This window comes from Sinohyriopsis cumingii, chromosome 3 (assembly GCF_028554795.1).
Source record: "Sinohyriopsis cumingii isolate HCF-2022 chromosome 3, ASM2855479v2, whole genome shotgun sequence".
In the NCBI taxonomy this organism is placed as follows: Eukaryota; Metazoa; Mollusca; class Bivalvia; order Unionida; family Unionidae; genus Sinohyriopsis; species Sinohyriopsis cumingii.
In genome coordinates, this window is record NC_142963.1 from 151,547,148 (window position 1) to 151,561,541 (window position 14,394).

Here is a 14,394-nt window from a genome sequence, read left to right on the forward strand (position 1 = left end):
TTCACAATTTGGACAACAAGTATGTGTATTTATTCTCTGCCCATTAAAAATTAGTTTATAATTTTATGTTTAAGAAAATGTTTATTTTACAACAGAAAAGACTGCAATGGGATCTACCCCACCAAAAAAGTCTAAATAAGATATGAATTTGTCCCTCAAAAAGACTTCATAATTCGTCACATGAACCAATACAATACAAAGACAAGAAAAAACAACAAAAAAAAAACCCAACAGAAAAACGGTTATGTTTGCGAAACTTTTCATGGCTGTTTCTATAGGAATTAAACCTTTTAACTTTATTATGTTAGAACTAGTTTATTACAACTTGTTGCTGATACTGGAAAATATTTGTATTGACCTAGAAATTGATGAGCCATTATTTTATGTAAATTTATGTAAGCACAAATTATATCCTGGATATTTCATTGTTATAGTAGTCATAGGCTATTAAGCAAATTTCGAGAGTTATTTAAAAGAAAATGTGTCGGCTTATTTGTGTATGGTTGTCTTTTTCTAGTCTTCTTGGTTTAAACCACTTGGTTTCAATGTTATAAGGTGGCATATCCAGTAAGATTCCTTTTCTTTCCTGGTCTGGGAACTCCAGTTTGGGTTGGGAGCAATTGCAATAAGTGTTACATCACTAAAAGTGTGGCCAGGGGAGAAGAAGTGTTCTGCGACCGGACTTCTGTGCATCTTCTTTGTCATCCAATCAGGTCTATAAAGGTTGATCCTTTTGTGTAGCTTTTCAGTTTCTCCAACATACTGAAGGTTACAGATCTTACATGTGATGAGATAAATGACATTCTCTGTTTTGCACGTTTTGTTTGGAACATGAATGTTTAGTTTTTCTCTAGTCACTGTGCTAGAAAATGTCATGGTCTTTATCATACGTTGACAGGTTTTGCACCTTTTATCGCCACAGGGGCCAGATTGACTAGGGTGGTCTTGATTAGTGATTAGCGTTAGCTTTGCCCTGACTAATCAATAATCAAAATAAATAAATCAGCAAATATATAACAACTATTACAGGTTTGGGGAATATATATTTCATGTAGTGAAATCCTGAAATTTAATTTCAGCCAAGTTCAACATACATGCTCCAGAATTCCAACAACTCATGACATGGCATGCATTTGGTATGGGAGAGATTATTCTACAGTCCCTCCCTAGGGATATCTATTTGACTCACACTAAAAAAAAAACTGTAGTCTGACCCACCTACTTAACACTGGCATATTCAGCAGGCAAATTAGGACATCAAACATCATGTAAAAACACAGTTAAGCCTGCATGTCGTGTATAAAAAAGTTGGTTTACAGATGATTAATCAAGTTATTTTCATGTAAATAAATTTTATGGGAATAAATTTTGTTGAAAATTAAAACAGAAATACCTGAATATTTTTTATATATATTGTAATATATATAATAATAAACAAATGTGCACACATTTCAAATTAATGATCTATACTTTTATTTTCTACAGCTCAAGAACTGGAGACATCTTCTTTCTTCAGTATCTTTAAGTTTTGCCATTTGTAGATAAAAAGTCAAGCAAATAATCTTGCCTGTCAGCTTACGTTGAAAGCAACAGTATCTCTAGATTTTGCCATTTGCAGATATGAAGTAAAGAAAATAATCCCATCTGTCAACTGACAATGAATTGCTGATATGAAGTCAAGAAAATATTCTCACCTGTCAAATGACATTAAATCAACACCTGAAAACCTGGTGCAGTAAATGAAGATAATAAATCTCTAACCTTTAAGTTACATTTTCTTTAAACAGATTAGACTTTTGTCACTATAACACTTTCTGTGGACAAAGTATTGAGGCATTTAGTTATCAATTTTAAACTGGTCATTTACAACAAAAGACACCCATTTTACAAGAATACCGGAATAAATTTCTTTCTTTAAATTAAAATTCAAAGAAAATTCAAAAGTTTTGAGATGCCAAAAACCCTTACATACTTACACAGATCATACCCATTTCTTTCCCAATATATTTGCTTTTGTTTGATTTACCTTTTATCTTGGATATTAATTCTGAATAAAATGAACTTTTCATTATCTTATGCAATAATAATTTGTATAATAATCATCAAGGTCAATTCTATCAAGCTCAAATGCAATAATCATGCCAAGTTCTAAAAAAAAGGTGGCATCGAAAAGTACAAAAATACTGCATAATAATCCTACCTTTTTATGTTAAGTTGCTCTTTATTTACCAAATTCTTCCCTTTTTTTTTACATGGATTGGGGTTCTGCCTTAAATTTTTAGTACTAGAATAGAGCATGAATAAATAGATGTTATAACATTATGAGAAAATAATATTACTAATAATACATTTATTATTATTATTATTATTATTGTTGTTGTTTGAAAACCTGATTATGATAAAACATACTAGAAGCTGAATATAGCCATGCCTGGTAAGTGCATCTTCAAATTATATCCCTTTATGAGCTCTCTGCCATCAAAGATAATAAAAGTATAAACTGCCACTTCCGGGAAGCAATTCCTAGCAATGGCAAGTTTACCAGGTTCAAGTTTCCACATCAGTAGTGGCTGATACGAAATATGTAGTTAAAGTTTCTGACACATGATGTATTTTGCTAATGAATATTGAAAGGTAAATTTTATATTGTAGAAAGTCCACCAAGATAAGAAATTTATATATTACAGAATACATAAAAATACTTTTGAGCACTTTAAAGTTAATACACATAAAGTTTTAATGAGCCTAATAATAAACAGAATGTCTCATGAATGTAAAAGAGCAGAAGTGCTCACTCAATTTGACAGAATGTCTGATGAATACAAAAGAGCAGGACTGCTCAATGAATTTGACAGAATGTCTGATGGATGCAAAAGAGCAGGACTGCTCAATGAATTTGACAGAAAGTCTGATGAATGCAAAAGAGCAGGACTGCTCAATGAATTTGACAGAAAGTCTGATGAATGCAAAAGAGCAGGACTGCTCAATGAATTTGACAGAATGTCTGATGGATGCAAAAGAGCAGGACTGCTCATTGAATTTTACAATGTATACTTGCCTAAACAAATACAGTCGTAGGCTAGCTGATAATTTTATTAAAACTGAAACCAAAAGACATTTATTGATTACGGTAGCTAGTGAATTACACAGATTTTACATCACTTTTATGCATAACTTTAACTGTAATTATCCGAGAGGCCAATGTTTTAATTTTGATTTCACAGAAAATCAAGATCCTTGATTAGAAATATATAAAATGCAGAAGCCATTCAAATCTGCCTGGTAATTCCTTAAAAACGGCTGCATTAAAATGTTGTTCTTTTGCAAATAATGAGCAAATGCATGTACATCATTGCTTAAAAATAATATCTGAATTACTTACTTTTATTTCAAATATGAATAATGATTATTAAATTGTTTTCTTGGATACAGCCAGGAAAATAAAATCAAGATGAGAAAGAAATATCACTATGGTGCAAAGGAATTTCTTGCTGGTCAGGTTTTATGTTGATTCCAAAGTTACTTCAGGATCCTTTGAGAGTATGCCCCCAAGAACAGAAATGTCACAATCTCAACAATGTAGAATAAAATGCATATAAACTGCAATTATAGCAACCTTGATTACACAGAATTGTAACTGAGGACTCAAAGGAATATAAAAGTTGTTATTGTCAGATAGTTCTATACTTAAAAAACCTCCAATAAAATGAGCTTTGTGGTCTTTAAATTGTACAGTTTGCCACACAAATGCTTGTCTGCTATGTTGGAGAATTGTCATGTTGTAGAATATTGTTGTCACAATGTTGTCATAATTAATAACTAATGTAGGTTGCCTAATAAAGCTCCACTTGCACAGAGAGTAGAAATAGTCGTATCCAGGTTCTGACTACTGAATATAGAGAAATTTCTGTGTGAGTTAATTATAGTGAGTGTCATGACAAAGTAAAATATGAAAATTTAACATCCCGCAAAGTAAGAGAGTACAATAATGTGTCACCAAGTGCCATAATTGTGAACAGAAATCATGCAGTCAGTTCTGAAATACACATCAATGAAAATGTATCAACATGGACATTTCACCAAGGGCATTGCGATGTTCAGTTTATTTTTAATGGATACAATCACATTAGTTGCCACGGAATTTAGAGACATGCGATATTACCATAAGACATCTAATTGTTTTCCATTTTTCATTTTCTGATGAGAAAACTTCAAAAATACTATAAAATCAAATCATAGGAAGCCAGCTATTAGACAATTTGATTTTAAAAATTATGTTCTTCAGCCTAGCAGTTACAAGATTTTGGCATGAACATCAGTTGGCTATTGAAACAGTATTAAGGTACTTCACCAATTTATCTACCTTAATGACTAAATCGGGATTCATTTACTCTGCATAATCAAGGAGGCTTTTGTTAGTACTGTATTTCATGTATTTTTCTGTACTCTTTAATTTTTTGTACATAATCCAGTTATCAAAATAATAATTATTTAAATGTATCATAATTATTCATACATATCACTTAGTATTTTTCGAAAAAATCCATTAAATTATCGGACATAAAATCTCTACTAAGAAGATTTCTGTTTGCAAAAATTATCAAAAATAGCGTATTGCCATTTTGTTTTTACAAAATTAATAATTAATTGTTGGTGAGAAAATACAATGATTAGTGCATAAGCATAGGTGTCCACAGCATAGGTCAAGGTGGCCATGTGACCCCCCCAAATCATACTGCAAATACGCATGCGTGCTTGCATGCATTAACTACAACGTGATTTCAAGTTCTTTGTTTTTTATTGCAATTTGATAATGAGATTATTGTTGCTGTAAAAATACAAGTTGCACTTAATGTCTTGACAATGTGGTCTCATATCGTTGCAAACAATTTACCAATAAATAATACCTATAACTAATACATGTTCAAACCATCTTAATCATTTTGCCAAAATTACACAACGTAACAGCTACATATGCTCTAAATGAAGATGAGCTTGCATGCTGAGACATAATCATCTCTCTCTCTCTCATTCACTAAAAACAACATAAATCTTTGAGTATTTTTATTTTTATTGTAATTAGACTCCTGAGTTGAGAGCAGAATGAGACAGAAAATATATGTTTACTTTGTATGTATGTATCATTAGGTTGTCGAGTAGCTTGTGTTCCATAGAACTTGTTCAGGTATGATCCCTTTATTTTTCGTACACTGTCAGTACCGCCAAAAGATAAATATTTATTTTACATATAATTATTTTGTACACTAAAATTTTTAAAAAATTATGTACGAAAAATAACATGAAAAACGGTAGTTCTGTTGTCAGAAAAAATTTCCATCTGGTGTCCTGATAACCAGGAAAGTTTAAGATCACTGAACAAACATCCATTTCAATACATATTCTACTACATGTATGTGTGATATTTTACAGTTTTTATATAAATAATGTTAATGTTGATATGTTAATATCATGATGGTGTGGCAAGTGTTTTTTCTAGGTATAGCAGTATAAACTTTATCTTGGATTTAAGAGTTACTATGCTCCCAACAAGTGGCTGGTGGACATGCGTTGCAAGAATAATCAATCTGCAGCTACTCTTTAAGGTAGGTCATGTTATTTAACTGGCCCATAGGGGTGGATCCAAAAATTTCATTTTGGGGTGGGGTAGGGGTAAACCAGTAGGCAAAGGGTCTGTGGGATGAAACTCCTGAAGAAATTCCAGGGTCAAAGCCCCTGGAAGGCTCTGCATTTTAAGTTCTGTCAGGACAGAACTATAACCATCTAATTGCAAAGAAAACGAACTACAGGAAACATTTCAGTTCCTTCAGACGCTCCTTTTTCGCAGGAATGGGGGCATGCTGACTTTCCTCTTCCCAGAATATTCATTCTGAAATTTACCTTTTATCAATACTAACAAAAATATTTTTAAAATAGCAATAGTGATCATACTACAGTGAGAAAATATTAATTATCTGAATCATTATGGTTCAAATTTGATTGTCATGTGGCAAGAGATTTCAGAAATGATATTGATCTTCAGACTTTTGTATTTTCAAAACTATTTTCAAGTTGAATATAATTTTTGTTACAACCCTGAGATGTTGGTTTCTTGCTTGTAAATCATTTTCTATTTTGTAAAAAAAAAGCTCTAAATGTGAAATTTGTCCATCAGTGGAAGAAAGGGAAATAACTGCTATTAGGTATAATCATTTACCTTAACTTGAATGGCCTCCCTTAAACATAACGAGCCAGTGGAGCTAAATTTTAATAACACCATAAAGTCTGTTACTGTTATTAGTAAAATATACTATATCTGGAAAAAGAGAATGGACACTGTGCCAATTCATCCATGTCAAAAAGAAGATTAACTGGCTTATATCGATCCTTTCATTCATACTAAAGCAGAGTCTAATTTGGAGCTTTAATTTATGAGTTTTGCTCCATATAAGGGCCAATATAAGGGCCATTATGGCAGTCAGGTTAAAATCTGTAAATCAGATTATTTTATGTTTGTCATGTAAATATTTACATAATCAGTATTTTGTTTTTAAACAAATAAAACGTGTGACCAACTACTTGAATAAAGTCTGAAATTTCTAGTCACATCAAAATGGCTGGGAAATCAAAACAAGCAATCTGAAGTTTGGAAATGTTTCACAAAGGTAGAACTAGTGGAAAATAGAAGGTGAAATGCAACCTACGTGCAGTGGAATTAACTTACTCAAGTGATCAGGTGGTAGTACCAGCACACTGTTGAATCATCTAAAGCACAAACATAAATCCCTTTAAATAGAGCACATAAACACTAAAACTGATTAAATAACAAGCCTCACTCAACAAAAAATTACAGCTTTCAAAACTCCATACCTATTTCAGTGTCGATAACAAAATGACAAATGTGTACAGAAAAACTAGCCTTGATATATGTGCATGACATATGACCTCTCAGCATAGCGGAGGGGGAAGGTTTCAAAAGGTGTCGTCACAGAGCTGAACTACTCCTTTTATACTGCTATGCTGTGAGAATATCTGCTGATCCTACCCAGTGACTTCATGATGATTTTGTGGATTTAACGCCATTTTTCAGCACACAATACATATACATGGCAGTCAGTATAACCGATGGAACACAAACCAAGGAAAACCTTGCAAGAGCCATCGATCCATGGGAAGCAACTGACAAGCTTTCTCATATACACTGGCCGAGCCTAAGACTCGAACCCCTGCAGACAATTGTGAGATGGCAGCGACTGATAAAGGCAAGCATATCAGATCACTTGGCCACCTGACACTAATACTGTATGATTTAAAATGGTTCAACCTACATTCAGTGTACTTGTGCCATGTTGTATACATGTCTTCAGAGAAATTTAATTGGTTCTTTTTAATTCTCTGATAGCAAACAGCTTAGTGTTGAATAGAAATCTAGTCTTGTTGGCAAAATGGTTGTATCAACAATCAATCAACAGTTAAAAAAGGGTACCAAGTGAATTTGTATGTGTCGGATATGTCAAACTTAGGGGTAAAATGTAACAAACTTATAAATGAGGTCTTTATTTTTGTTAACAAGATACGTGCATAGTTTAAATGATATAATGTGTTCAGTTGATTATTTTGGTGCTTATAGAAATTTGTGTGAATCAAACATCCTACTAGATTTTGATAAGTCTTTAAGATGGGTAAAAGTTACTGCATTCTGTTAGGTGTAGAATGTACAAAATATATTTCTTTAATGATAAATGAAAAAATTATTCATAAAACTTATGAAAAAAAATATGCATTTACAAGGTTGCAAGAAACAGCCATCTGAAATAAATATCAGCGGTAATTCTAATTTCAAGGCAAAACTTTTCTGTATTGCTGAAAAAATATGATCCGATCAATTTGACTGAATTGGAATTAGTGAGATCAGGTTTCATAATTCATCTGATACAATAAAGACAATAAAGGAAATAGTTACTATTGTGGATCCCTATTTATGAAAATTGGAAACCTCAAACGAACTGTATCAACCTGTATCAGAATGCAAATAGTAAGACACAAGAGTTGTTATTATTAAAGGGAAATAATTCAAATGATAAGAACATTTTGCTAAACACAATTGCTTTCCTTGAGGAATGGCAAAATTTGCTAATGTGATCATGTGTGAATTACGGTACATGATTATATGTATATAACTGAATTCGGAGTAAAAGTATGTAAAATCTTGATAACAAGTGCATTCCACCACATCAATACAATAAAAATATTGAAACATCTAACAAAAAGGACTCTACATAAGCCTTCCCATTTAGTTGTAGCCCATATAAAGCATTTATTTTCTTAGTAAGTATGAATTTATTAATTCATTACAAAAGATAAGGAAATATATATATATTACATTTTAAAAAGTATGACCCAATCAAGGTCACTGAATTGCAAATAAAACCCAGCCATTTAAAATAAATATCAACTGTAATTCTTATTTTCAAAATTTAGCCATTGAAAAAATATGATCTTATCAATTGGGCTGAATTGGAATTAGTGAGATATGGTTTCATAACTCACCAGATACTATAAAGGAAGCAACTACTATATTGGATCACAATTTATGAAAACTGAAGACCTCAAACAAACTCTGCTTTTTCAAGGAAGGATAGGTGTGAGTCTGGACATCTGTGCACATAGCACTATGTAGTATAGGTGTGAGTCTGGACATCTGTGCACATAGCACTATGTAATAAATGTGAAACTCCTACATAATTTAAAATGAAGTCCTCAAAATAGCCATGACATATCAATCCATTTTATTCCACATCAGAGTGGAACAAAGTGGACTGGTGACCCTTGGATAGCAAAGATGCTATAATTGTAATTGTACAATGTATAATTTCAAGTATGTGAATTGTTATTAGGCCAAAAAAATGTGCATTTCAGGTCGGTCCTGTCTTTTGTTGCCAAACATAGCACACATACCCCCTGCTCCAGGTAAAAAAAAGATACCAACAAAGCCGAATTTTAAAACCAGTGCAATAGGAAACATACATTTCTTTTTTGCTTTAAGTATTTTTTCACCAAACCAATCTAAGAGTAAATATAGTAATGGTGTAAATTTGTATGACTCGTAACATTGTAGATAATTGGAAATCTCACTTTTAATAAGAGAATACTGATATTATGCAAATAAGACACTCACTTATGCCCATAACAATGTCTAAACTTAAATTTCAGATTTTTACAGCACAGATTATACAGCATAAATACATTGTACAACATGCTTTACAAGATTTTTTTATTTATCATATTTATAAATACCATCCTGTTATTAAACAAACTTAAATTTTTTTAAACCAGATACAAGTTTAAAACACCTTGAAAAACAATGATTTCAAGCACACAAATAAATGCATGCAATATGAATGCAAATTCATTTAAAAGGCTTACTAGCTCACCACATTTGCTCACTTATCACGAAAAATGGGCACCATTTATGCCAAGACTTTTCAATCATTTAAAAGAACAAAAACATGATAATTGCTTTTCATTGCCTCCTTTAATATTTGATTTTTCAAGTCCTAAAGAAAAATTGTAATTTAAGGGATAAAAAGGGGGTTAACATTACTTACTTTTTCTTATGTCTTCGATCTTTTCCATGTACTTCGTAATACTGTGACCTGTTGAAAGATTTAAAAACAATATGCATGTAATGTGTTAATGAGTACACTGGGACAGAATAAAAACATAATTTTACAATTATTACATGATTTTACAATCTATCAAAATCAGACTAATTAAGTTTTAATTACCACTAAGTAATAACAGGTGACCAACTTTAGACAACTTTACAAAACACAATATGTATGTAACGTTTACATAATATTCATTGTGAATTGTTACTACTGCATACTAGACATGTGAGAGAGTAAAATTTACTCAATTATTTTGTATTGATGAATCTTAAAAATCAAATCCCTTCCTTCATAACATTTCAAGGTGAAAAATTGCTAAATTTTGATAAATAAACTACCTAATCTTAGAGCAAATACTATTCTCAGAGCTAAAAATAGTATAACTTTACTTTTTGAGTGACCTTTATTTGTCAGCCTAGAAAGAATCCTGGGAACTTTACAAAAAGACCCAGAATATTTAATTAACCCAATTCTTGGGAATCCATGATATTGTGTGGGTCTAGCATAATCTAGTAGATTAAACCTCTCAATGGTGTCAATGGAAGAGTGTCAGACTCATAATTCAGGGATAATGGGTTCAATACCTGCCGAGGCTGCTTCTGCGTGTCATTGGAAAAGACAGCTCCAATGTCCTTGGCACTATATAGTCAATATTCTGTTAAAACTGCTATTAAAATGCCAAAAACAAAAATAACCTAAGCCAATAAAAGAAACATAATAACTTTTGAATACATATTTTTCGCAATAACCAAGAGCAAACAAAAGTACTCTCAATTAATGTGTATTTTACATCATTTGAATTTACATGCACGGGTGTGATTACTTTTTTTATTTTGTTTTATGCAAGTTTTCAGTACCCAACCACACAAACCATGATTGGTTCAACTCATCTAAAATAAAGTTTTTGACTCTAATGAAACTGGACTGCATGTAAGCCATGAAAGCATTTTGTTCTCAAAGTTATTACAAACTCTAATGACGGTGAATATTAATTTGACATTTCAGATATGAAAAGGGATATTTTTAAAATATTCTTTGAATAAAGCTTAGTCGATGAATTGATGAATAGCTAGTTCAAAGCCTTTCTGAACTGGATCCGATTCTAAACGTTAGTTGCCAATTAAAAAGGGCACTCTCACACATTACTCCCCTGCACAAAAACAGTGTGACAAGAACTTTCTTCACATAAATGCAATTCTGGACAGCTGATTTAAATTAAGTTTTATGAATAAATCATTTAAATAGAGCCAGAAAATATCAAAATATCACTGTAAGATACAATATCTCTAACTATATATATATATATATATATATATATATATATATATATATATATATATATATATATATATATAGATAGAATGGATGACACTTTTAATAAAATATACCAGTACCCCCAACAATGCCTGACTCTTTTTAATTAAATTGTAAAACATTGTGAATGTTTGCCAACTTTTTTTGCTCACAACACAGCCTGAAGTGAGGGTGGGTTTATTGTGGCTAAACTCCCCTTCTGCTAAACGTTGCTCATAGTGGTGGACAGACTTACTTCCATGCATGTGAATCCCACTGGACAGAGTTCATGAATTTCGTGCAACCACTTTTAACATTTGTCATGTGTGTAAACATTCATGAAATGGTGATGGCAACTGAACATGAATACATTATAAACATAACTAAAAAAAAATGGCTCCATTTAACTAGATAGAGTCTCTGGATGTTTAATGGATTGCCACGAAAGCTCTTGGACGTCTGAAATATGTGAATCGCCTATGCGTGTGAATAGCTCTATTAACATCTATATCCGATCATATGACGCCAGTAAACCGAGGGTGAAAGTTAACAATGAACCCTTCACAACAGTGACACTTATTAGTTTTGTTTACAGATTTCAAGTCTAAATAAGAAATATAGTGTTCTTTACGTTAATGTAGTGTCTTACCTGTGTCGAGTGTTGAGCGCACATGTTTGTACTTCGGATTTTCCGGTATTTTTTTATTCATAGGCTGCAAAGAGACATAAACGTTATCAGTACCAATATGTGTGTGGTATTATGAAGCAAATCGACAGTTTTAGCTTATATGATGTTGCTTACATCGGTCTTCTTCGCCTTGGATGTGCTCACGGCAGACATTTTGTTATTTCTGTAACCTACCATCAAAGCGCATGCGTACTAATGTCCTTTATAGTCTGGCTGTTATAAATTCACAATAAATTTTTGTAAGTATTTATTTTTCTTGGTAAACCAGCCTGACGAAAGGTATGCGCACTAACCATTTCCGTTGTGTGCATGATGGGATTTGTTTATTGACCCAGCAAGACATGTGACAACTTCCCACTTATAAGTCAGTAATAGATAGATGTTATAGTAATTAGAATTAACACGGTCTTTAGTATTTACGAAATCATTACCTAGAGGAACATTTAACCCTCTATATCCATATACGCACAAATATCCACTTAATACTCAAGTAGACTGTGCTAATCCCATACACCCAAATTATGACCCAATCTACATACTGGGGTTATGATGTATTCGCTTTCGCTTTGTACATGCACACACATGTAACCAAACGGGAATGATAGAAATCGGACTTGTTTTCTGGTCTTCATGGCTACAAAGTAACATTAAAAATATGATCCCGCGCCCCATGAATCGGTACTCTTCCCACAGTACTCTTTCGCAATCAACACTCTTCCTCCCCCAGTACGTACTTTTTTCTCCAGGAGCTGCTTCCAGGATCCAGAACCTTTAATGTCATCGACTCATCCTGTTGAAATGGCATACTACGTATAATCTATTAGTTGGTGTAGACGGAAGTCGGGTTACTAGTTCTGTGTTGGATACAAGGAATCGGATCTGCAAGACCTATTATGATATACTCACAAAATTGCAATGTTAAAGAGTTCATGAATGCCAAGTCCCCTTTATATGAAGGTGTCTGCTTTTTCAGGTTTCACTCCGTGCTGATTTCCTAAATTATGGAGCATCAATATGTCACAGATGTATGTATATATATATATATATATATATATATATATATATATATATATAAATAAAACCAGTGCTCAGAGTTTCAGACACAATGAATGCCCAACAGAAATTATTTATTTACTGATCAAGAAAAATGTTTTCTTGTTTATTTTATTGATGAAACTGGGCATTAAACAAAAATTGTTAAAATGGTGTACCTGACAATATCAGGCAAATTTTAATGAGTGATAGTATCAGCGAGAACAAATCAGATTTCAGTAGAAATGTATTGTCATAATTCAGTAGAAATGTATCAAGAAATGTCAGAATTCAGTAGAAATGTCAGAATTCAGTAGAAATGTATTGTCAGAATTAGATTTGAAAGGAAATACATGTACAAGAAGATTTCTATATGATAAAAAGATGAACAGTGAAGTATGAAGTTTAACTCAAATCTCCCCGAAGTCTTAAATCAAACCTGAGCAGCTGCACTGGCTGGCCATCACAAATCCCCATGCATTCTAATGTCATATTCCAACCCCCTTCCAAAAGTGTTATGGAGATGAACAATATGGGATCTATAAGAGAAAATAAGTTATTGAGAACAATTTATAAATCAGATCTGGAAATTAAAGCAAAATAATATGTCTGGAAAGTATCAAGTATGGCTTTTACTTGAAAATTGAAACTTTTGTGGTCTTGACAGTAATGATATACCATTATTGTAATAAAGATGCATACACTTTAAATACCTTTTTATTAAATGCATCTGTACAAAATGGTTTTGGAATTTTATCCTTGATAAGTTAAACTTGATTTTTTAAATCTAGAATCTTTATTCTTTTACTGCTGTTTCTGTTATTAATGAATAAAATTATGAAGCTAAGATGGTGGAGAGTCAGATTCATAATCCATTGGGTCCGAGGTTCAGTACCCACCCTAGCAATGCCAGTGATCTGCCTCAGTGAGCACTTAATTCTGTTTGCCTAGGCATTGAAAATATTATAGTAAAGTAAAACCAAAAATATACCTTCACAAGACTCCTGAACAACTATATGTACATGCTTATAAGTTCAGTCCAGCTGCAAACAGCATAATGTACCAGCAGATCTGAGCTTGTTAGTGGTAATCATTAGAACAAACAACATAGACCTTGATTTTCTGGTGCATTATGCATTGGCTTATCAGAATCTTTTGTTGTTCACAATTTCGGACTCGACTAATAAGTGAGTAGAGTACATATGGTATCAGGGCTCGAAATTAGTGTTAGTCCGCTAGCCCGATTCTAGCAGATTTCCTGTCGGTCTAGTAACTTTCATAATGTTAATAATCTGATGGGCTATTAAGCTTCGGTTATCAATAGTCAGCATTTGTTTACGCCATTCCCTAATAAAGACTTGACTTAGCAGATCTTCTGTAGAATCAAAGCAGTGGCCATTGTAAACACAGTCATAAAATATTAGCATGAGAAGATGAAGTCAATTTCAACCTCAGAAAGGTGTGTTTCTATAACAAGAATCCATCCAAGTAGATTTCTCAATATACTAGTCCTTCTGGCTACAAAGAAATTTGTGTTAAATTCGAGCCCTGGGTATCCATAGAAGTCAGGGTTCAGCCTACATGAGGTACTTGTACATGTATTTTATTGAAACCTTAACCACAACAACATAAATTACATTTTTCTATCATAATTAAAATGTATAACATAAAGGTAATGAGTGCATAAGCTGTTATACACTTGGACAAAAATTC

The 14,394-nt window shown here is 32.4% G+C and overlaps 2 protein-coding genes across 2 annotated transcripts in view; one reads left to right on the top strand and one right to left on the bottom strand.

Annotated features, from left to right (window-relative positions):
• Positions 1-11,828, bottom strand: part of LOC149804161 (centrosomal protein of 41 kDa-like) — an 81,225-nt gene extending 69,397 nt beyond the window's left edge. The window contains exons 1-3 of the mRNA XM_089954140.1: positions 11,764-11,828; positions 11,611-11,674; positions 9,606-9,653 (exon numbers count right to left, since the gene is read on the bottom strand). Of these exons, the coding sequence (XP_089810266.1) occupies positions 9,606-9,653; positions 11,611-11,674; positions 11,764-11,826 (175 nt within the window). The 5' untranslated portion in view covers positions 11,827-11,828. The remainder of the gene's footprint in view (positions 1-9,605; positions 9,654-11,610; positions 11,675-11,763) is intronic.
• A 95-nt stretch (positions 11,829-11,923) lies between these two features.
• Positions 11,924-14,394, top strand: part of LOC149804162 (mesoderm-specific transcript homolog protein-like) — a 35,529-nt gene continuing 33,058 nt past the window's right edge. Inside the window, exon 1 of the mRNA XM_089954142.1 lies at positions 11,924-12,013. The gene's annotated coding sequence lies outside the window, so the exon portion shown is untranslated. The remainder of the gene's footprint in view (positions 12,014-14,394) is intronic.